Source organism: Salmo salar, chromosome 29 (assembly GCF_965601325.2).
Source record: "Salmo salar chromosome 29, fSalSal1, whole genome shotgun sequence".
In the NCBI taxonomy this organism is placed as follows: Eukaryota; Metazoa; Chordata; class Actinopteri; order Salmoniformes; family Salmonidae; genus Salmo; species Salmo salar.
In genome coordinates this window covers 17,780,673-17,802,576 of record NC_138319.1, presented here as the reverse complement: position 1 = coordinate 17,802,576, position 21,904 = coordinate 17,780,673, and the positions used below count along the sequence as shown (strand labels likewise).

At 42.1% G+C, this 21,904-nt stretch overlaps 1 protein-coding gene across 2 annotated transcripts in view; it reads right to left on the bottom strand.

Moving 5' to 3' along the window:
- The window catches only part of apbb1ip (amyloid beta precursor protein binding family B member 1 interacting protein), a 32,306-nt gene extending 19,339 nt beyond the window's left edge, over positions 1-12,967 (bottom strand). For both annotated transcript variants that reach the window (XM_014181023.3, XM_045710620.2), the window contains exons 1-5: positions 12,751-12,967; positions 3,441-3,500; positions 2,265-2,352; positions 1,514-1,812; positions 301-378 (exon numbers count right to left, since the gene is read on the bottom strand). In XM_014181023.3, coding sequence (XP_014036498.2) covers positions 301-378; positions 1,514-1,812; positions 2,265-2,352; positions 3,441-3,500 — 525 coding nt within the window. In that variant the 5' untranslated portion in view covers positions 12,751-12,967. The remainder of the gene's footprint in view (positions 1-300; positions 379-1,513; positions 1,813-2,264; positions 2,353-3,440; positions 3,501-12,750) is intronic.
- Between the last annotated feature and the right edge of the window lie 8,937 nt (positions 12,968-21,904).

Below are 21,904 nucleotides of genomic sequence, written 5' to 3'. Positions count from 1 at the left end.
AAACCAAGCTATGTTCTCTCTTGCTAGCAGTAGTGCCTGAAAGGCCACATGTGTCAGTGATTTAGCAGACGGCTGCTTTGAAGATGTGGAAGTGTCCACAAATCACACAGAGAAGGAAACCATTTTGTCCTATGTAAGGCAGACATCAATTATCAGGATGAATGGAAACAGAAAAGAGAATGATCATTCAGCTTGACTGCTGTTCAAGGTTTTCTTTCCTTCTCCCCGAAATGCCTCTTTTGGTTGGGGGACAATGTATTGGATTTTGTATAGTGTTCCATCCTCTGTCATGCTACTTACCTTTTTGACTTTGGCCTCTTTCAGCTTCTCCAATGCCAGTTTGATTTTGTCTGCTTTCATTTGTGCCTCTATTTCTTCCTGAAGGAAAATCAATGATTGGTTTTTAATTAAGTGACATAGAGCACAGTAGGTTTATAATTAAGCAATAAGGCCCGAGGGAGCGTAGTATATGACTAATATACCAGGACTAAGGGCTGTTCTTAGGCACAACGCATTACGGAGTGGTATATTGGCCTTTCATCACAAACCCCCGAGGTGTCTTATTGCTATTATAAACTGGTTACCAATGTAATTAGAGTAGTAAAAATAAGTGTTTTGTCATACCCGTGGTATACGGTCTGACATACCACGGCTGTCAGCCAATCAGCATTCAGGGCTCGAACCAACCAGTTTACAACACACAACAAATCCTTGCTACTGTATATAATGTACATTAGTCATATGTTACATAACATAGGTTATGAAAAACGGATGATGCTTGATGGCTATTGAATGAGGTCAGATAATGATGGACCCAGAGCCATATGCTGGATACATACATCTCCATACAGTATATGCCTCTGAATGGACCAATAGCAAAGCAGGAGCTGAGTGATGATGGACACTATTATGGGTAGTGTTATGTGTGACTGGGATGGATACCTGGTGTTTTTCATCTCCATCGGATGCGGTCAGAAGGACTGTTAAATGAATAAAATCTCTCACACTAACCCCTCTATCGATCCTGTTACTCTTTCCTCTCCATTCATGTGTGTGTTTGGTCCATTCCAGACAGAATCCCTGCTTTCCCCTCTGAGGTATTGTAATAGATGCCCCAGTGGCCTGGGCCAGGAAACAATCTCACTATGACTTCACTGTGAGAAGGTGGTAAATACAATACCATCCTTCCCTGACATCTAGTACATCTATAGCTTCATTATACAGGCCCTCCATCTGGCAAGTATCTGTTTCAAGTACCCAATGTAAACAATGAGTTTGTGTTGATCTAAATTCCAATTTCCAATTCCTTTGTTGTAGTCGCACTAGAAAAGAGTGTCTTCTACAGTAAAGTGAATTTTTTTTTTGTATATAATCAAATGAGTCTGTGTTGTCTCTGTCAGGATGAGATGTGGCTGACAGGCTTTAAAACCATGGTAGAGCGTAGCTTTACTTCCTCTGTGCTCAGCTAAAGGCCTTTAGTGCTGGCCTAGGTGTCAAACCTTAGCTGACTCACCATGGAGGGCGTCGCATGCTGTGGAAGCGTAGGTGGCGAGAGAATGGGTGTGGGGGAGTCAGCTAGTGGGGCGCTAAAGGTGTTGGGGCCCCTCTCAGTTGAGGTGGGGGTGGAGAGTGAGGGGACTGGCGAGAAGCTGAGCCCATGCGGAGCGGGAGGTAGGTCTGGGTGCGGCGCTTTAGCCTCTTTCTGCCCTCCTAGCTCCGCCGCCAGCTTCTCCTCTGTATCATTGAGGTCGGCCATCAAATCAGCCATTAGTGCGTCCAAGTCATTTTCCTCCAATTCATTCAGGGATTCGACTGTGTAGAAAAGAGGAAAAAGAAAATGAAGCTCAAGCTACAGTATAATAACAATGGACATTTTGACCTCGCTATGACACGAGCTCCAGACAAATACAGCTTGTTTTGCACTGAGTGAAAGCCGGAGGCCTACAGCTATAATTGGTGTGTAGGCTGGATCTTAATCTCTGTCTGAAATTAGAGCCTGAACAGTAGCCAGACATATTCCAAAGGTATGATTAGTAACTCTTTTTCTACCTCTCTGCGTCATTGGTTCAATCTTAATTTCTGGTAATTTTGTAGGTAATTGATGTCATTTCTTCCCCCAGAAATAATAGGCGTCATACTGTACTAAAGTTAGAAAAGGCCGACGTTGGCCTCTGGGATTTTTAAACTGATATCTGAGACATTTTAACACTATATTTTTAACACTGGCAGTGTTAGGTAGGGCCATAATTAGGCTTATGATTTACCGTTCATATCAGCGAAGCCCATGGAGAAGTTCATTTCTTTGCTTGAGCTAGAAGGTGACTCTGGGGGCAGCGTTTCAACCCCAAGACTCTGCAGGGAAAAACAAAGAACAAAGGAGTTTAACAATAAACCAAAGACAACAACTCCAGTCCCCATGTAGCCATCTGGATTTTTAAATCCATTGTGGAGTTCCAGGAACTCAAATAAAGTATGCTGAGTCTTGCATAGAAAACAGTTGATGTCAAATTCATGAAATCAAATGAGAAATGATATTCAATATTAGGTATCGCAGGCAACATGGAGTTTTAATAGAAAACACAGAGTGGAAAAGTATCACGTGATCATACGTGTCTTCAAACAGTTATGCGAATGTCTACCCTCCTTATGAGTTTAACATTGTACCCCCTTTCTTAAAGGAGAGTGTGGTTGTTAAAAACAATCTGTGGTTCTCTCGCTCTTTCGCGGGTGCTTGGCAGTCTGAAGTGTCTTGTTGATCGATCGCGTGTTTTAGTGTTACTGTCATGTTTCTCATAAGCAGTGCTTTATTTACCAGTGGTTTCGGTCCAAATAGACAGGGAACAATCCGAAACATCTCTACCGTGTTGCCCATAGAATATCATTGTTATTATGTTACTAGCAACTTTTCAACGGAATGAGGAGTAACATATGCATCATACAAGAAGATGGGGTCCATAATACTGACCATATTGTATTGTAGATCTGTGTGTGTGAATAATGTATACATGTTTTTCTTGTGGGTTTGCATAATAGTCAGCAACAGCTGGCGTTTGGGGGATCACCTTGAAGAAATAAAGAGAGACGAATGCTATTTCCCTGGTGAGGTGCAAGCATAACAGTCATGACTACTGTCCATTTGAAACTTAAGGACATTTATTGTGTACGGTATATTAGATCATATTAGATCCTTTTATCAACAGTTGTTGGGGTTTTTATCTGGACATACCTATCCTGTGTGACTGCCGGCATCCGTTGTAAAGATGTTTAAACATGCAGCATGACAAACTTTACAATTCACAGGCATTTCTAACATTTCTAAGAATGTATGAACATTTGTAAGTATTTATAAAGGCTTATTCATGGAGGTTGTTAATACAGTGTTTACAAAGGGTGAGTTACAAATGCCCAAGGCATTGCTGTTGTGTGTGGACTGAACTCACCTGTGTGAGGAGATCCATCTCCCCCAATAAGTCACTGAACATAGCGTCTATGTCGTCCATCTGTTGAAGACAAGTCAAGGGATGAGCAAGGAAAGACCTAGAACCTATAACATTGGTAATAGGTAAAGTCGTAGATTGAGACTGATACATTACATCTCAGTACAAGAAAGCTATCTCCAACCGGAGAATGTTAAGAATGAGTTTGAGATTACATTTAAGATTGTCATGTGCAAACATACTGTGTCACCTTTGAAAAAGTGCACACTAACTTCAACACACACACATTGCATTTCTCCATTTCTGTGTTGAACCGCCAACTGTAGGAGATCAATGCACTATAGAATGTTTTCATTTGTAATATGTAGCCAAGAGCCAAACGTTCTTGCTCAACCTCCCCAACATAGACTCCAGGAAGTAAAGCATGGTATGTATAACTCCAGGCATTCATTCCTTGTCAAGACATGCAGTGCCTTTCAAAACTCCTTTTTGGGGAACTGCATGAGTACAACAAATGATGAAAGATTATTCATTACTTGTTTCTTACGTTGTTTGGTTGATAATCCAATAATGTGGAATTTATAGAAAGTCAATCAATCAGATACTGGAATTCACTTCCTGGTTAGGCCAAACAAAAAAACAAACGTTCAAACAGACCTTCCCCTTGCTCAGAAATGCTACACCTACTGTATATCACTGATAGAGTATATACAGTACGTTGATATCTTAGATTAGGGCTTTTGCTTTTATGCATTTGAAATGCAGACAGTGATATTTTCCCCTTTGATACTTTAAAATGACCTCATAATTTGTCATTGCCTTGATTACATTCAAGACCACCTTTTAGTTCTCAAACTCAGGAAAATAATGTGGATGATATGGTAAATTAAGTTAAAATAGTATAATTTTGGTATGCCAGGTAAATCATTAAATTAACTGAGGGTAAAGGTTGAGTGAGTAAGTTATACCACAAATTATTACTCAATCACGATACCATCACTTTGAATTAGTTGCTCATCAAATTACTCATCAAGAAGGAAAATCCAGACCCACTTTTAACAGACATGATCAGATCCTCAGTTGTCATACTATGTCTCCCATGCTACTATTGTTGGCATGAGTGTGTAGGCTTAATTTATCATGGGGCCACCTCCATCAATTTTATTTACTTAAGTCAAAGTAAAAAATAGATTGGGAGCCATATCGAGAGCTACCGTAGTCATGATGTACATTATGCTGTCTCTTTTTCACACACACTATGGTAAGCCCCATTATCTGTAGTAGAACAAACGTTACGGTGTGCCGGACTGTGCAGTCAAAACACAAATCGTGTTTTTGTAGAATATGGCTAATTTAGGAGTTATGTAGGATTGGTGAGTTGTATAGTATATGTAATTAAATATACACATGCGTAATTCACATACAATTCATGTCAAATACAGAATTCATATCAAAACGAACCATTGAGAATAAAATATTTTGTCAAGATATAATCTACGACCAACCAGACGGGCATTCGACGAACGTTAACTTCTCAAGGAAAAATGTGATTCACTGCTTCATGCAGACATCATTATATATAGTAACATTAGTGATATCAAGTTTCTCTAAAACTATTTTAACCCATAACAGATTGAGCACTTGTTTGTACAGATAACACCTGTGTGTGTGGGTATGTGTGTTGCTCCCCCACCCTTGCTAGAATGTCCGGTGTGTCCCAAAACAGAGGGAAGTGGTTACAGGGCAACTTCCTCTTGCTTCTCGTGATGTTGAAAGTATTTGTGAAGGTTGCAGGAGAAGGTAACATGCAATGTCTTTTGCAAGCGCTGAAACTTTATACGCCTGATGTATTTGGTCCTCGCTAAATACCCCATGAGGTTAACATGATCATATCTTGTCAGTTTAACACTCAGAACACATGACTCTTATTTCCCTCAAAATCTGATTATGGGCAAACAGTTGAAAATCCTATATTCAGTATTAAACGTGAGCAAATTCACGACAATACAGTCAAATGTGAACAAAGTTCCTTCTGCCCCTCAGATGTAGCCAGCCTAGTCTCATAGACGTAATATAGTAAACATAAATCCGGGACACTAAAATTAGTATGACATGTTACGTTTGGTATGGTTATGTAAGATTGATGTTGGCTAACACTTCCCCTATCCCTATCCCTAACCTTAACTTTTTTAGCTAACCCTTCACCCAACCTTAACACTTTTAGCGATTCCCTTCCCCTAACCTTAACCCTTTAACCCAACTCCTCAACTTAACCCTAACTCCTAACCCCTAGCCTAGCTAATGTTAGCCAGCTAGCTAACGTTAGCCACCTATTCATAACATATTATACACTTTTCAAATGCAAAACATATAGTAAATATTGCAAATTCGTAACATGTTGTATATTTAGAAATGCATAACACATAATACACTTTTAGCTATCCCCTTCCCCTAACCCTGACCTTAACCCTTTAACCCAACTCCTAAACTTAATCCTAACCCCTAACCCTAACCCCTTGCCTAGCTAATGTTAGCCAACTAGCTAACATTAGCCACTTAGCTAGAACTCATAACATATCATACATTTTGCAAATTCGTAACATATAGTACTTTTTGCAAAATCGTAACATATTGTATATTTTGAAATTCGTAACACATAATACGGTTTGTAATTTGTAATATATCATAGGAAATGGGTGATGGACATCCACTAATTATTACATACCATACATATATTACGAATTACAAACCGTATTATGTGTTACTAAATGGAGTCCCTCGGATTTACGTACAGAATAATACGAAATGCTCTGAGACCAGGTTGCAGCCCAGTAGCAGAGGTTTGTGTGGTTACAACTGTTTAAGAGAGCAGATGAAACAACGAGAAAATTAGACAGAGCATCCTTTCTTACTAGGTTTCCCCCAGTATGCTCTGTAGTTGTTTTCCACTCTGCATTGGGTTTCTGTTTTGCTTTGTGTTATGACAACCTCAGAATATCATACAATAGTCATCTCTTGGTGATTTCTGGAAATGTCAGCAATCTACAAAACATACAAACACATTGTGTAGTTGATGTCAGTTTCCATTTGTTCTTGGACTTCACAGGAGGAAAGGATTAGTGTATCGGTAATTTAGATCCAGCCAGCTGTGTTTAAAAGCATCATTTTGAAGAGGATACTAAAGTGCACAGTGCCAAATCTCAACATTGCCTCTCTGAAGTGACTGACAAAATCACTAAGAGGTTGACATTGCAGCAAACGGTCAGAACATGGAAAGGGAAAAGGGATACCTAGTCAGTTGCACAACTAAATGCATTCAACTGAAATGTCTTCTGCATTTAACCCAACCCCTCTAAATCATAGTGGTAGCTAACACCCTTAGCTTGAATGAGAGGCCAGTGTCAGTAGCTAGAGAATTGGTGAAACGTGACCGAACACCTACAACTATCTTTACGGGATTTCATATCTTGTATATTAGTTTGTTTCAGCCCCAGGAAGATCTAATGGGGATCCTTCATAAATACAAATTATACCTAGCCAGAGAGGACAGATGAGAGAAGTCATGTACAATACGCAATCCGTCGGCTGTGGTTAGTGGTTATATTCCACCCTGAGCAAACATGGTAGAAGATTTTCAACAGAAAGCAGTTGGCAGCACTGACCTAGTTTATGTTCAGTGCTCTATTATCTGATTGGTGCAATAACCTATTGCTAACAAGATAATCTGTGACCTCACCCCTCTACATAGAAGCCCAGAAGATGCGTGTCAAACCGCATAGCTTCATTTTGCTATTGACCTCCACCCATTTCAAGACATGGGCTTGAACACAGGATGTAAACAAACAAAAAATGGTTAAAAACAAACAGTTGAGTTGTAAGCTGCAAAGTGATGTCAGCAAAACCACTAACATCTATCTTAGTTGTCAGTTAACAACCATCATCCTACTACATGAAATGTTATGCAAGACAGACACAGCATTTGTTACAATGACAGTTTGTGTAAATACCAAACTACGACTTTCAACAATCGCATCAACTTGAACTGAGCTGCAATTCAAACTGTATGTATGAGGAAGCCATTTTTCTAGAAATGTTGTGTGATTTTATCAACATAGAGGTTTGTTGACTCAGATGAAGAGTACATGCGTTCTCAGGGGTGTCATCCATCTCATAAATCTGAGGGTGCCCAAAGTACGTGAAGATGGCTGGGGGTGGTTTGACAGTCCGGAAGTTGGAGAATTTTGCATTTTTCAAACACTTGAAACAGCTTTTTCCTGCAATTCTATGTAAAAAAAAAATAAAAAAAAAAAGATGTCCTTCTTTATGCATATCTAAGCATGTCTCTTCAGCTGTCTGTATCCTCTTGACTAGTGGATATTTTTTTAAAGAAACAAAATACGCTTCTCTGCATCTCTGATACAATCTAGGTAAAATATTGAAAGGAATGTGTCCTATTTAGTACATTTCATTATTGCTTGCTTTTCTTAAGGTTGGGAGATTGAGAACCAATCTGGGCTAGCCAAAGCCAACTCCATATAATTGCTAGGTGGTTAGTAGTATTACAGATAAACTGTAATACTGTATTTTATTAAACAGGACAAATCTGAGGGGGCATGTGCCCCTGTGCCTATAGGCAGGACATCTCTGTCAGTTTACTTCTTCTCTTCAGCGATCATCCCAAAAAAGTACAGGTAAGAAACATCTTGTGTTTTAGGCCAAATATACAGAAGGTCTGCAGTGGGAATAGAAGTGATTCGTGTTTGGAATTGAGGCGACCAGCATTATGATGAATTTCACATCTAGTTAAATAAATAAAAAATCCTGTTTGCAATAAGCAACAACAAAATAGGCAAAGAAATGACCTTTATGTCCTGAATAGAAAGTGTTATGTTTGTGGCGAATCCAACACATCATTGAGCACTACTCTTCATATTTTCAAGCTGCATCATGTTCTGGGTATGCTTATCATCGAAAAGTTCTAGGGTTTTTTGGGGATGAAAGAAACGGAACAGATCGAAGCCAAAGCAAAATCCTAGAGGAAAACCCGGTTCAGTCTGCTTTCCGAACAGACATGGGAGACAAATGCACCTTCCAGCAGGACAATAATCTAAAACAGAAGGTAAAATATACACTGGAGTTGCTTACCAAGATGACATTGAATGTTCCTGTGTGGCCTAGTTACAGATTGACTTAAATCGGCTTGAAAATCTATGGCAAGATCTGAAAATGGCTGTCCAGCAATGATCATCAACCAACTTGACAGAGCTTGAAGAATATTTTAAATATACATGCGCAAGTATTGCGCAGTCCAGGTGTGCAAAGCTCTTAGAGACTTACCCAGAAGACTCAGAGGGTTGAACACTTACAGTTGAAGTCAGAAGTTTACATACACTTAGGTTGGAGTCATTAAAACTTTTTTTCAACCACTCCACAAATTCCTTCAAACTCAGTGCCTCTTTGCTTGACATCATGGGGAAATCAAAAGAAATTAGCCAAGACCTCAGAAAAAATTTTTTAGACCTCCACAAGTGTGGTTCATCCTTGGGAGCAATTTCCAAATGTCTGAAGGTACCACGTTCATCTGTACAAACAATAGTACACAAGTATAAATACCATGGGACCACGCAGCCATCATACCGCTCAGGAAGGAGATGCGTTCTGTCGCCTAGAGATGAACATACTTTGGTGTGAAAAGTGCAAATAAATCCCAGAATAACAGCAAAGGACCTTGTGACGATGCTGGAGGAAACCGGTACAAAAGTATCTATATCCACAGTAAAACGAGTCCTATATCGACATAACCTGAAATTGTTTTGAAGTGACAATTGGCCTCATGGTGAAATCCCTGAGTGGTTTCCTTCCTCTTCAGCAACTGAGTTAGGCAGGAAGCCTGTATCTTTGTAGTGATTGTGTGTATTGATACACCATCCAAAGTGTAATTAATAAAGTTACCATGCTCAAAGTGATATTCAATGTGTGCTTTTTTTTATTTACGGATAATTGTATGTGTGGGGTACAGAGATGAGGTAGTCATTCAAAACTCATGTTAAACACTATTATTGCACACAGAGTGAGCCCATGCAATTTATGTGACTTGTTAAGCACATTTTTAATCCTGAATTTATTTAAGCTTGCCATAAAAAGGGGGTTGAATATTGACTCAAAACATTTTAGCTTTTCATTTTTTATTAATTTGTTTAAAAAAAATTTAAAACATTATTCCACATTAACATTATGGGGTATGTGTGTAGGCCAGTGACACAAAATCTAAATTTAATCCACTTTAAATTCAGGCTGTAACACAACAAAATGTGCAAAAAGTCAAGGGGTGTGAATAGTTTCTGAAGGCACTGTATGTTAATCAGCCCTCTGACACCATTTAAAATGTATTTCTCCAAGGCTAAAAGTAAGTAATACAAAAGTGTCTGCTAAATGGTATATGTTATGGAATTATAAATCAATACAGAATAATTTAATAAACACTACTTAGTGGAATTAGAATTATGCATCCATATAAAAGGCATCCTTAAGGGATAGTTCACCCAAATTACAAAATGACAATGTCATAGTTCATAGACTTCTTAAAGATGCCCTATGCAGAAATCGCTCTGCCAATTCCTGGTTGCAAAAATTCTAATAGTTTGCCTAATTTCAGTTTATGTGACAAAACAAGCAAGTATAGTGTAGAGAATCATTGTACAATCTAAACCGCTGTTAAATATATTTTCCATAACCAAAAATATTGTATTTTCAGTTGTTTGAAGCTGGTGTACAAAACTGAAAGTGAAAGACGCAAAAAGGAAACTTAAGAACGTGAAGCATAGAAATAGCACACATAGAACATATCTTTATTTTACCCCAATTTCATGGTATCCAATTGGTAGTTACAGTCTTGTCTCATCATTGCAACTCCCATACAGATTTGGGAGAGGCATGGGTCCTCTGAAACACAACCCAACCAAGCTGCACTGCTTCTTGACACAATGCCCACTTAACCTGGAAGCCTGCCGCATCAATGTGTCGGAGGAAACACCATACACCTAGCGACCATGTCAGCATGCGCTGCGCCCAGCCCACCACAGGAGGAGTCACTAGTGCGCGATGGGAGAAGGACATCCCTGCCGGCCAAACACTCCCCTAACCCAGACTATGCTGAGCCAATTGTGTGCCACCACATGGGTCTGTCCAGTCACGGCCAGCTGTGACAGAGCCTGGGCTCAAACCCAGAATCTCTAGTGGCACAGCTAGCACTGCAATGCCTTAGACCACTGCGCCACTCGGGAGGCCCCCACATAGAACATATCTACCGTTTCTTAGACTTGCTTTCAATGATAATGACAGATCCATAACACACATTTCCATGTGAATTTGGTCAGGTCTACCAAAAAGTTACATATTGCAGCTTTAAGGGTAAGGTAATTTTGGTGAACTATCACTTTAATTGGAACAAAATAACCTAAATGGAAATATATTGCATGTCAACTTCTTATTAGACAACATACAAAAAAATGCTACATACAAAGTAATAAATATAATAATATTTATTTAATTTAAAACTAAGTTTGCATTAAATTTCAATTCTAAATGCATTAACTCAGTAACTGGAATTTGCACAATTATAATACAATTCAAGGATGGAATTCCATTCCAAGGATGTTTTTCTTTTCTAATTCAAATTCAATTCTATCACAGACGGTCTAAATTCCAATTCAAATTAAACTCCAAGGATGGATTTCTTCTTCAATTCCAATTAAATTAATATTCAGACTGTCTAAATTCCAATTCAGACAGTCTACATTCCAATTCAAATCCAACTCCATTTCAGGGATAATTTTCTTTTCCAATTCCTATTCAATTCTAATTGTGTTTTTTGAAGATCGCTGCAATTCCAATTCAACTCTCCAATTCTCCACCTCCTGCTTGAATTCCAGAATGAAATTTGGAATTTGAAATTAATATGGAATTGACCCCAACCCTGATATCTACATTGTAAAGACTATGTAGACAACTAAAATATGGACCCACATATTCCATCTTGAAAAACTGGCACTTCAAAATAGTGTAATAATATGACAGTTACTTGCATGAAAACAACTCAAGATGTCAAACAGACCAGACTGATTTAAATTTGAGAGAAATGCAATCTATGTCAAAGTCTTCCAACATTCAGTCAAGAAAAATTCTGCCTACTTCCTTCAGCATACACATGAAAGTTCAAATACGCCTGACCTTCTGAAATTGGTTTTCCCCCTGGTCACTCCTTCCCTTTCTCATTGGAAAGTATTGGGAGAGATATTTCACAAGTGATTTTACTTCTCTCTCTGTAATAGTGTCTGCAATCATTGGTTGTCATCTCAGCAGGAATTTCAGCTGCCAGGGGCCAACTTTCTGAACACCAATAGGGAGAAATAACTACTATACTGGCCTTCCTGGCGGAATTAGAGGCTAACCAAGTCCTTCTAGCCTGGCTCCTGAGTCATTCATCAGCCTATATTTAGTTAATAGTCAACCCTAGTTGGAAAGATAAAACACACAAGAACTGGCACGAGCCAGAATGGCTCATAGGAGCAGATCTCCTGTTTCTGTAGCATGAGGCAGTACACCCCCTGGACAAGACGCTAGTCAATCGCAGGGCTTTAACCCCAATCTCTCTCCTTAATGCTGAGTGCCATGCAGAGATGCATCGGGTCCCATTTTATGACTCTGGTATGACTCGGCTGGAGATTGAACTCCCATCCTTCCAATCTCAGAGCAGACACTCTAACCACACTCTACCGTGGAAACGGTGTAATGGTGTGGGGAATGTTTTCCTGGCACACGTTAGGTCCCTTGATACAAATTGAGCAACGTTTGAACGCCACACCTTGTAGAATCCATGCCTCGAAGAATTCAGGCTGTTCTGTAGGAAAAGGGGGGTCTGACCCAATACTAGGTGGGTGTACCTAATAAACTGTCCAATCTCTGCAATTCTGACCTCTTTTAATCTGATATTAATACTATGTATCACTCAGGAAAACTTGACAACACAGAAATACTCGTGTACATAATCTGACATGTCTATGGAAAGTACATTATTTTCACATTGATGGTATCTGACATTTAGATAAAGACAGAAAAATTATTTGCTTAAGCCTGATGTAGAGAAAATAACGAACATGATTGACATTGACAAATGAGGAGATGATCCTATTGTTAGTAGAGGTACTCTTTCAGTACTTACTGTGTACGCAAGCAGCATTGGAAGACAATGGTTAGTTATATAGTTTCTTCAGTGGATCAAGTGGATCCCAGCAATAACAGAAATGGAACTCACCTTTGATACCTGTGTAATCCTTTTTCACGTATCGATAGAATAATAACAGGTTATTGGACGTCAATTATGTCTAGTTTTCTCTCTAATAACACTGAACAAACACCACAACTCATGAAGGGTTGGGTGTGTGCAGTTGGACTGTATCTGACTCAACAACTGTTACTTGAGTTTCCTGGTCTATGCGGAAGTTCAGGTCTAGACCTGTCAGTGCATTCCATCCAGAGCAGAGCTGAACACTTTTACAACACTGAGTTCTGGGCAGTGCCAAAGTTCACATGTCCACTTGCTTAACTGTAAAGTAATGGTTAGTATGTACATTACTGATAGGCGTGATTTAGCATTAAAAGTTAGAGAATAGTCTCTTTTATTTTTCGTGTAGTGCAGATCTAAATTTGAAAACAATGCGTGTCAATGAGAAACTTGGGGTTCATTAAAGTTGATACTGGGAAAGGAGTGTCTGGAGAGGGAAATAGAAAGAGAGAAGGTAGAAGCATTGCAGCGATTGTTGAGGTGTTTAGGTTCAGAAAAAATGACTCCTTTGAAAGTGATTAACAAATGAGTGGGTGTATGCTATGACACGTCAACCTTAGGGTTTATAATGGGGAGTTGCCTTTGGCTCAATTTGACCAGAATTCTATATTACATGGTGCCAAATGATGTAGAAAACATTTAAAGTAACTGTCCAGTGCTTCCAGATTTCTTTTAAATATGACCTATAATTTATTACAATATGAGTAAAATACTTACCTTCCACAAAAATCGTATTTAAATATGCTGAAAAAGCAGATTTTCTTTGTCGCAATGGTGTGGGCATACCCCAACAAATATTAATGCGAGTAGACCGCTGATTGGCCAGTTTAGCCAATGAGGCAGGATGACATTGTTCTCTATGAGGAAATAGCAAGAATTTTTTAAACCTCTTAAGGATCTGTCCCTTTTTTTCAAATTTTTGCCTAAAATGACATACCCAAATCTAACTGCCTGTAGCTCAGGCCCTGAAGCAAGGATATGCATATTCAAGGTACCATTTGAAAGAAAACACTTTGAAGTTTGTGGAAATGTGAAAGGAATGTAGGAGAATAAAACACAATAGATCTGGTAAAAGATAACACAAAGAAAAAAACAACTGTTCTTTTATATTTTTTTGTACCATCATCTTTGAAATGCAAGAGAAAGGCCATAATGTATGATTCCAGCCCAGGTGCAATTTAGATTTTGGCCACTAGATGGCAGCAGTGTATTTGCAAAGTTTTAGATTAATAAACCATTGTATTTCTGTTCAAAAGTTTGTATCAAGACTGCCCAAATGTGCCTAATTTGTTTATATAAAACTTTTCATGTTCAAAATTGTGCACTCTCCTAAAACAATAGCATGGTATTCTTTCACTGTAATAGCTACTGTAAATTAGACAGTTCAGTTAGATTAACAAGAATTTAAGCTTTCTGACAATATTAGGTAGGTCTATGTCCTGGGAAGTTTTCTTGTTACTTACAACCTCATACTAATCGCATTCGTCTACATTAGCTCAACCGTCCCATGGAAGGGACACCGATCCAGAAACAGTTTGAGATATTAGTTAGAGTTTTTTTAAGTGTTTTTTTTTATCCAATTGATGCTTTAGCCACAAATACAAGTATAATATGAGTCAACATTATTTGGCCACGAGTTAACAGACTATTCACTTTTAAAAGTGAGATTGTCATTGGACAGGTTTATTCTGAAAATGTTAATAAAAATAAAAATGCGAAAGAAAAAGATGTTACTGAAAGGGAGCACAACAACTCATAACTCTGAAAGATGACTAAACATACTAATATACCAATAACTATTTTGTTTTCTAAAGCTGTTTGAATATTGGTGTATATATACAGTGTATTGTGGTGTGAGTTCAGATTTGTGCTGGGTAAAGTCAGGGCCATTATCTAGTAAAGCAGACACACAGACATTTGTATTTATCCAAATATATAATTGATGAAGGTTATATTAAGATTCGAAAAATCTTTGTCAAATGAGCCTGGCCAAGAAGACAGAACACATTAGTTACAAAATAAAATCTTGACACATCATGACTTATGTGCCCGATATTATACAATTAGTTATCATAAAAGAGCAAGACTTCCTTTGAGTAACTGTCACGTCCTGACCAGTAAAGAGGTTATTTGTTATTGTAGTTTGGTCAGGACGTGGCAGGAAGGTGTTTGTTTTATGTGTTTCGGGGGTTTTGGGTATGTTCTATGTTAGTCTATTTCTATGTCTGCGTCTAGTAATTCTATTTCTATGCTTAGTTTATTGGGTTGACCTTCAATTGGAGGCAGCTGTTCCTCGTTGCCTCTAATTGATGGTCCTATTTATAGGGGTGTTTTTTCATGGGTTTTTGTGGGTAGTTGTTCCATGTTTAGCGTTTAGCCTGACAGGACTGTCTTTGTCGTCATTGTTTGTTATTTTGTTTTGTGTTCATGTTCCTTCAATAAAAGAAGATGAGTTCACACATTCCAGCTGCGCCTTGGTCCCATCTTTACGACGAACGTGACAGAACTACCCACCACCAACGGACCAAGCAGCGGGCCCAGGAGGAGAAAGGATCCTGGGCCAGGGAAAGAAGGGAGTGGAGGACATCATGGACATGGGAGGAGGTAATGGCAGGGGACAAGACCCTGCCATGGAAACAGGTGGAGACAGCGAGGAAGGAACGGCGACAGTATGAAGAGCGTGCCCAACGACGAAAGCACGAGAGGCACCCCCAAGAAATGTTTTTGGGGGGGCACACAGGTAATTTGGCTGGGCCAAGGGTGAGCCCTAATTCAACTCCCCGTGCTTATTATGGGGAGCAGCGGATCAGAAGAGCGCCGGTCTATGTGGAAGTGCGCACGATCTCGCCCATGAGCACGCACAGTCCGGTGCGAGCGATTCCAGCCCCTCGCAAGTGCCATGCTAGAGTGGGCATCCAGCCAGGTAGGAGTATGCCTGCGCAGTACATCTGGCCACCAGTACGTCTCCTAGGCCCAGGCTACCCTACGCCTGCTCTACCTTCGGCAGCCATCAGGCCTCTGCACAGCCCAGTTCGCCCTGTGCCAGCACTCCGCCTGTGCAGGGCTACTGTTACCACCCAGCCAGCAAGGGTTGTGCAGGCTGTGCGCTCCAGATCTCCAGTGCTTGTTCATGGCCCGGTGTATCCAGTTCCTGCTCCTCGCACTAGCCCTGAGGTGCGTGTCTAGTCTGGCGCCTCCAAAGCCAGCACCACGCACCAGGCCTCCAGTACGTCAGCCCAGTCCAGTATGTCCTGTTCCTGCTCCTTCGCACTAGCCTTAAGGTGCGTGTCTCCAGTCTGGTACCTCCAGTACCAGCCCCACGAACTAGGCCTCCAGTGTGTAGGCCCAGTCCAGTTCGTCCTGCTCCTGCTCCTCGCACTGGCCTTGAGGTGCGTGTTACCAGTCTGGCACCTCCTAAGCCTGCCCCACGCACTAGGCCTGTGGTGCGCCTGTCCAGTCCAGAGCTTCCGGCGATAGTTCCCCGTCTAGAGCTTCCGGCGACAGTTCCCCGTCTAGAGCTTCCGGCGACAGTTCCCCGTCCAGAGCTTCCGGCGACAGTTCCCCGTCCAGAGCTTCCGGCGACAGTTCCCCATCTAGAGCTTCCGGCGACAGTTCCCCGTCCAGTGCTTCCGGCGATGTCCTACAGTCCGGAGCCTGCAGAGACGGCCCACAGTCTGGAACCGACAGAGACGGCCCACAGTCTGGAACCGACAGAGACGGCCCACAGTCTGGAACCGACAGAGACGGCCCACAGTCTGGAACCGACAGAGACGGCCCACAGTCTGGAACCGACAGAGACGGCCCACAGTCCGGAACCGACAGAGACGGCCCACAGTCCGGAACCGACAGAGACGGCCCACAGTCCGGAACCGACAGAGACGGCCCACAGTCCGGAACCTGCAGAGACGGCCCACAGTCCGGAACCTGCAGAGACGGCCCACAGGCAGATACGGCCCACAGTCTGGAGCCTGCAGAGACGGCCCACAGTCTGGAGCCTGCAGAGACGGCCCACAGTCCGGAGCCTGCAGAGACGGCCCACAGTCCGGAGCCTGCAGAGACGGCCCACAGTCCGGAGCCTGCAGAGACGGCCCACAGTCCGGAGCCTGCAGAGACGGCCCACAGTCCGGGCCGCGAGCGGCCCCGTCCGGGCCGCAGAGCCAGAGTCGCCCTCCAGTCCGGAGCCTGCAGAGCCAGAGTCGCCCTCCAGTCCGGAACCGGCGCAGCCAGAGTCGCCCTCCAGTCCGGAACCGGCGCAGCCAAAGTCGCCCTCCAGTCCGGAGCTCCCAGAGTCGCCCTCCAGCCCTCCAGTCCGGAGCTCCCAGAGTCGCCCTCCAGCCCGGAACCGGCGCAGCCAGAGTCGCCCTCCAGCCCGGAACCGGCGCAGCCAGAGTCGCCCTCCAGCCCGGAACCGGCGCAGCCAGAGTCGCCCTCCAGCCCGAAACCGGCACAGCCAGAGTCGCCCTCCAGCCCGAAACCGGCGCTCCCAGAGTCGCCCTCCAGTCCGGAGCTCCCAAGCGACGCGCATCAGCCCGAGGTCTCCAGCGACGCACCTTAGCCCTGAGCCTTCAGCGGGGGTGGACAGGTTGGGTTGGGGACTAAGGCCAGAGCCTGAGCCACCTCCATAGTAGGAGGATTGGGGAGGGGGGGTGTAGCACAAGAACTGTCGGTGACGGTGGCCACCCTTCCCTCCCTTTAGTTTGGGATTATTTTTGTTTTGGGGTTTATTTTTGTGTTTATTTTTGTGTTTTTTTGTTTTAGGTGCAACCGGGGTCTGCACCTTTGGAAGGGGGGGTACTGTCACATCCTGACCAGTAAAGAGGTTATTTGTTATTGTAGTTTGGTCAGGACGTGGCAGGGGGGTGTTTGTTTTATGTGTTTCGGGGTTTTTGGGTATGTTCTATGTTAGTCTATTTCTATGTCTGTGTCTAGTTATTCTATTTCGATGCTTAGTTTATTGGGTTGACCTTCAATTGGAGGCAGCTGTTCCTCATTGCCTCTAATTGAAGGTCCTATTTATAGGGGTGTTTTTCATGGGTTTTTGTGGGTAGTTGTTCCATGTTTAGCGTTTAGCCTGACAGGACTGTCTTCGTCGTCATTGTTTGTTATTTTGTTTTGTGTTCACGTTCCTTCAATAAAAGAAGATGAGTTCACACATTCCAGCTGCGCCTTGGTCCCATCTTTACAACGAACGTGACAGTAACTGTCGTTAAAACCAAGATGATTAGGATTCATTTCTGGCCAGTCACATTAAAATGCTATAAAATGATGAAAAACCTCATAGGGAATCTTAGTCCATTTTCAACGTGAACTGGATTTAGGTTATTTCCCTTAATGAGCCTAACTAAAAGGGAACTGACTCCCATCCCCACCTTGGCAACCAACAGTGAAAAGAACTTCACTAAAAGTGGATAAATAGCAGCAAGCTTCCCATATTTTTTGTCCATTATTCAGCCATTATTAGCACTGGAGCTGTAATGTTTGAACCTATTTTCTCTTGGGGGCCTGCCTTTGGTTCCAATGGGAAACACAGACCACCCTCTCTCTCTGTGGCGAGAGGCTGTCAACATGTTGTGTGGTTGAACTCCATGGGGGGAAACAAAATAGCTCTGAATGAGTCTAGAGCCTTTCATCAGATGTGATGTATTAAATAAACACTTGAGGAAAGCATGTGCTCCACCCACTCTTATTTCCTATCCCAGGGGTTGAAAAACAGATGGTAGCCATAGGCTTCCTTTGCTGCCCCTATTAACTCTATATGATCGCGTAAAGGCTAACACAGTCATATTTTAGAGAGCTCTATCAGGGCCAGCTCTAGTCTTTTGGGGGCCCAAAGCAAGATTTCCTGCAATTCTACCCATTTTGCTGACATGGCTAATTGATTGACAGTGTGACTGATATAACAACAGAAAAATTGCTGATGCACAATCACACTACCAACTTTCAGTAAGTTGACTAAAGTTCCTAAAGAAAGATTTTTTTTTTGTGGTCGGGTCCCCCCTCGCGGCCTGGGGCCCTAATCGACCTCTTCTGTTACTTATTCCTGAGCCCTATCCAAATAAATTCACTGAATGAAAGATCACCATTGTTGAGTTAAGTAGCTATGTTTATTGTCCCTTTCCTTTCCTGTCCGTTCACCTTTCATTGACTGGATGGAGGTGGTCAGCGGAGAGGGTAAATATAAATTGTATTGTCACCCTCGCCGGTATATGGTTTATGTCAGCTATCCATCAGATTTCAGCTCTATCTATAAACCCTATGATGAGGGAGCTATGGTCCTGCTATAGCATCCCCATACCATGTGTTTTAAAGCTGGAATCCACAGCTGTGAAACTGCCACTTCCGTTTACAATATCACAACAACAAAAATACTTTATAACACAGTTTTTTTCTTCATTGCACACAGGGGTGTCATCCACCCTAAAAATCTGAGGGGGCACAAAGTACGTGAGGATGGCTGGGGGGTGGTCCAGAAGTTGGAGAATGTAGAATTTTTCAAACACCTGAAACTGATATTTCCTGCAATCTACAGCCATAATCATTATTCTTAATTTCATGTAAAAAAAAATATGTATGTTTTTCTGTATATCTAAGCATGCCTCTTAGGTATATATTTTTTTACATAATGTTTGAAACAAAAACAAGAATAAATGCCCCTGGGGCGGCCAGTGTTGTTTCACCTATTGCTTTAAGGCTCATTGGATTTATTTAAAAGCACTTGACAATAGCAGGCTTTCCGCACCATTCACTCTGTTTATCTATAGCTGACTAATAGGAAGAGGTTTGAGATAATGCTTCTGAGATATAGGAACATGAAACAACAACTTAACTTCGGACCATTGTCTGTACAGCTTCAACAGCAAACTTAAACACACATTTAATGGAGGCAGCATTTGATACAGTGAAAAGGCAGTTTGAATACAAAAATGGACTTTGACAAAGCCCTCTTTGACAAAGAGCAGTCTTGCCTTCAGTACAGGAAAGCGGTTGTGAAAATCCATACCAGGTTTCAAATAACTGCAAAAGGCCAGATGGTAAGGTGTGAGAGTTGTGGCGTACATGAAAGGTAAGGTAAGAGGGCATACATTAAAACCATTATTATTATATCTCCAGCGTGTTATTTCTCTTAAGCTATGTGCTAGTCCACACCTCACATTGGCTTTCCAAGTAATGCCCTTCCAAACCTAAGTGCTGTGTGATAATCGTAAAAGCAGTTTGAAAACCCTAAAACGTTCATTGAAATACAATAAAGTGTCTGTAAAAATGTAATTCAACACAAAGACCCGGGTCTATGTTTTATCAATTTATGCATACGCAAATATATTTTCCAGGTGTGCAGTAGCGCCCTCTAGTGCGAGGTGACATTAGCTTTCCTTCGGTCTCATATTAATTGCTACTGAACGTGGTGGGTGGTGTGAGGGTAGGCAATGCCACCAACCATGAACCTTTCTTAAGACTGACAAGTCTGAACACTTAAAATGTTTACAGCAGTACATTTATTGGGGAGCAGCAGGAACAGAAGTTTAAAAGTGTCAGGGCAGAAACGTTGAGTTAAAGGGTTTTGATCACTTTGCTCTATTGACTGACTATTTTCTCCTTTCATCGTGCTGTGGCAAAATAACTCAACTCAGCTAAGAAAAGAAATGTCCTCTCACTGTCAACTGCATTTCTTTTCAGCAAACTTAACATGTGGAAATATTTGTGACCATAACAAGATTCAACAACTGAGACATAAACTGAACAAGTTCCACTGACATGTGACTAACATAAATTGAATAATGTGTCCCTGAATAAAGGGGGGGGGGGGGTCAAAATCAAAAGTAACAGTCAGTATCTGGTGTGGCCACCAGCTGCATTAAGTACTGCAGTGCATCTCCTCCTCATGGACTGCACCAGATTTGCCAGTTCTTGCTGTGAGGTGTTACCCCACTCTTCCACCAAGGCACCTGCAAGTTCCCGGACATTTCTGGGGGGAATGGCCCTTACCCTCACCTTCCAATCCAACAGGTCCCAGACGTGCTCAATGGGATTGAGATCTGGGCTCTTCGCTGGCCATGGCAGAACACTGACATTCCTGTCTTTCTGGAAACCATGCACAGGACAAGCAGTATGGCTGGTGGCATTGTCATGCTGGAGGGTCATGTCAGGATGAGCCTGCAGGAAGGGTACCACATGAGGGAGGAGGATGTCTTCCCTGTAACGCACAGCATTGAGATTGCCTGCAATGACAACAAGCTCAGTCCGATAATGCTGTGACACACCGCCCCAGACCGTGATGGACCTTCCACCTCCAAATCGAGTATAGGCCTCGGTGTAACGCTCATTCCTTCGACGATAAACGCAAATCCAACCATCACCCCTGGTGAGACAAAACCGCAACTCGTCAGTGAAGAGCACTTTTTGCCAGTCCTGTCTGGTCCAGCGACGGTGGGTTTGTGCCCATAGGCAACGTTGTTGCTGGTGATGTCTGGTGAGGACCTGCCTTACAACAGGCCTACAAGCCCTCAGTCCAGCCTCTCTCAGCCTATTGCGGACAGTCTGAGCACTGATGGAGGGATTGTGTGTTTCCGGTGCAACTCGGGCAGTTGTTGTTGCCAGCGTGTACCTGTCCTGCAGGTATAATGTTCGGATGTACCGATCCTGTGCAGGTGTTGTTGCCACTGTGAGGACGATCAACTGTCCGTCCTGTCTCCCTGTAGCGCTGTCTTAGGCGTCTCACAGTAAGGTCATTGCAACTTATTGCCCTGGCCACATCTACAGTCCCCATGCCTCCTTGCAGCATGCCTAAGGCACGTTCACACAGATGAGCAGGGACCCTGGGCATCTTTCTTTTGGTGTTTTTCAGAGTCAGTAGAAAGGCCTCTTTAGTGTCCTAAGTTTTCATAACTGTGACCTTAATTGCCTACTGTCTGTAAGCTGTTAGTGTCGACCGTTCCACAGGTGCATGTTCATTAATTGTTTATGTTTTATTGAACAAGCATGGGAAACAGTGTTTAAACCCTTTGCAATGAAGATCTGTGAAGTTATTTGGATTTTTACGAATTATCTTTGAAAGACAGTGTCCTGAAAAAGGGACGTTTCTTTTTTTGCTGAGTTTATGTGGAAAATAGCTATGCTAGCAACATTT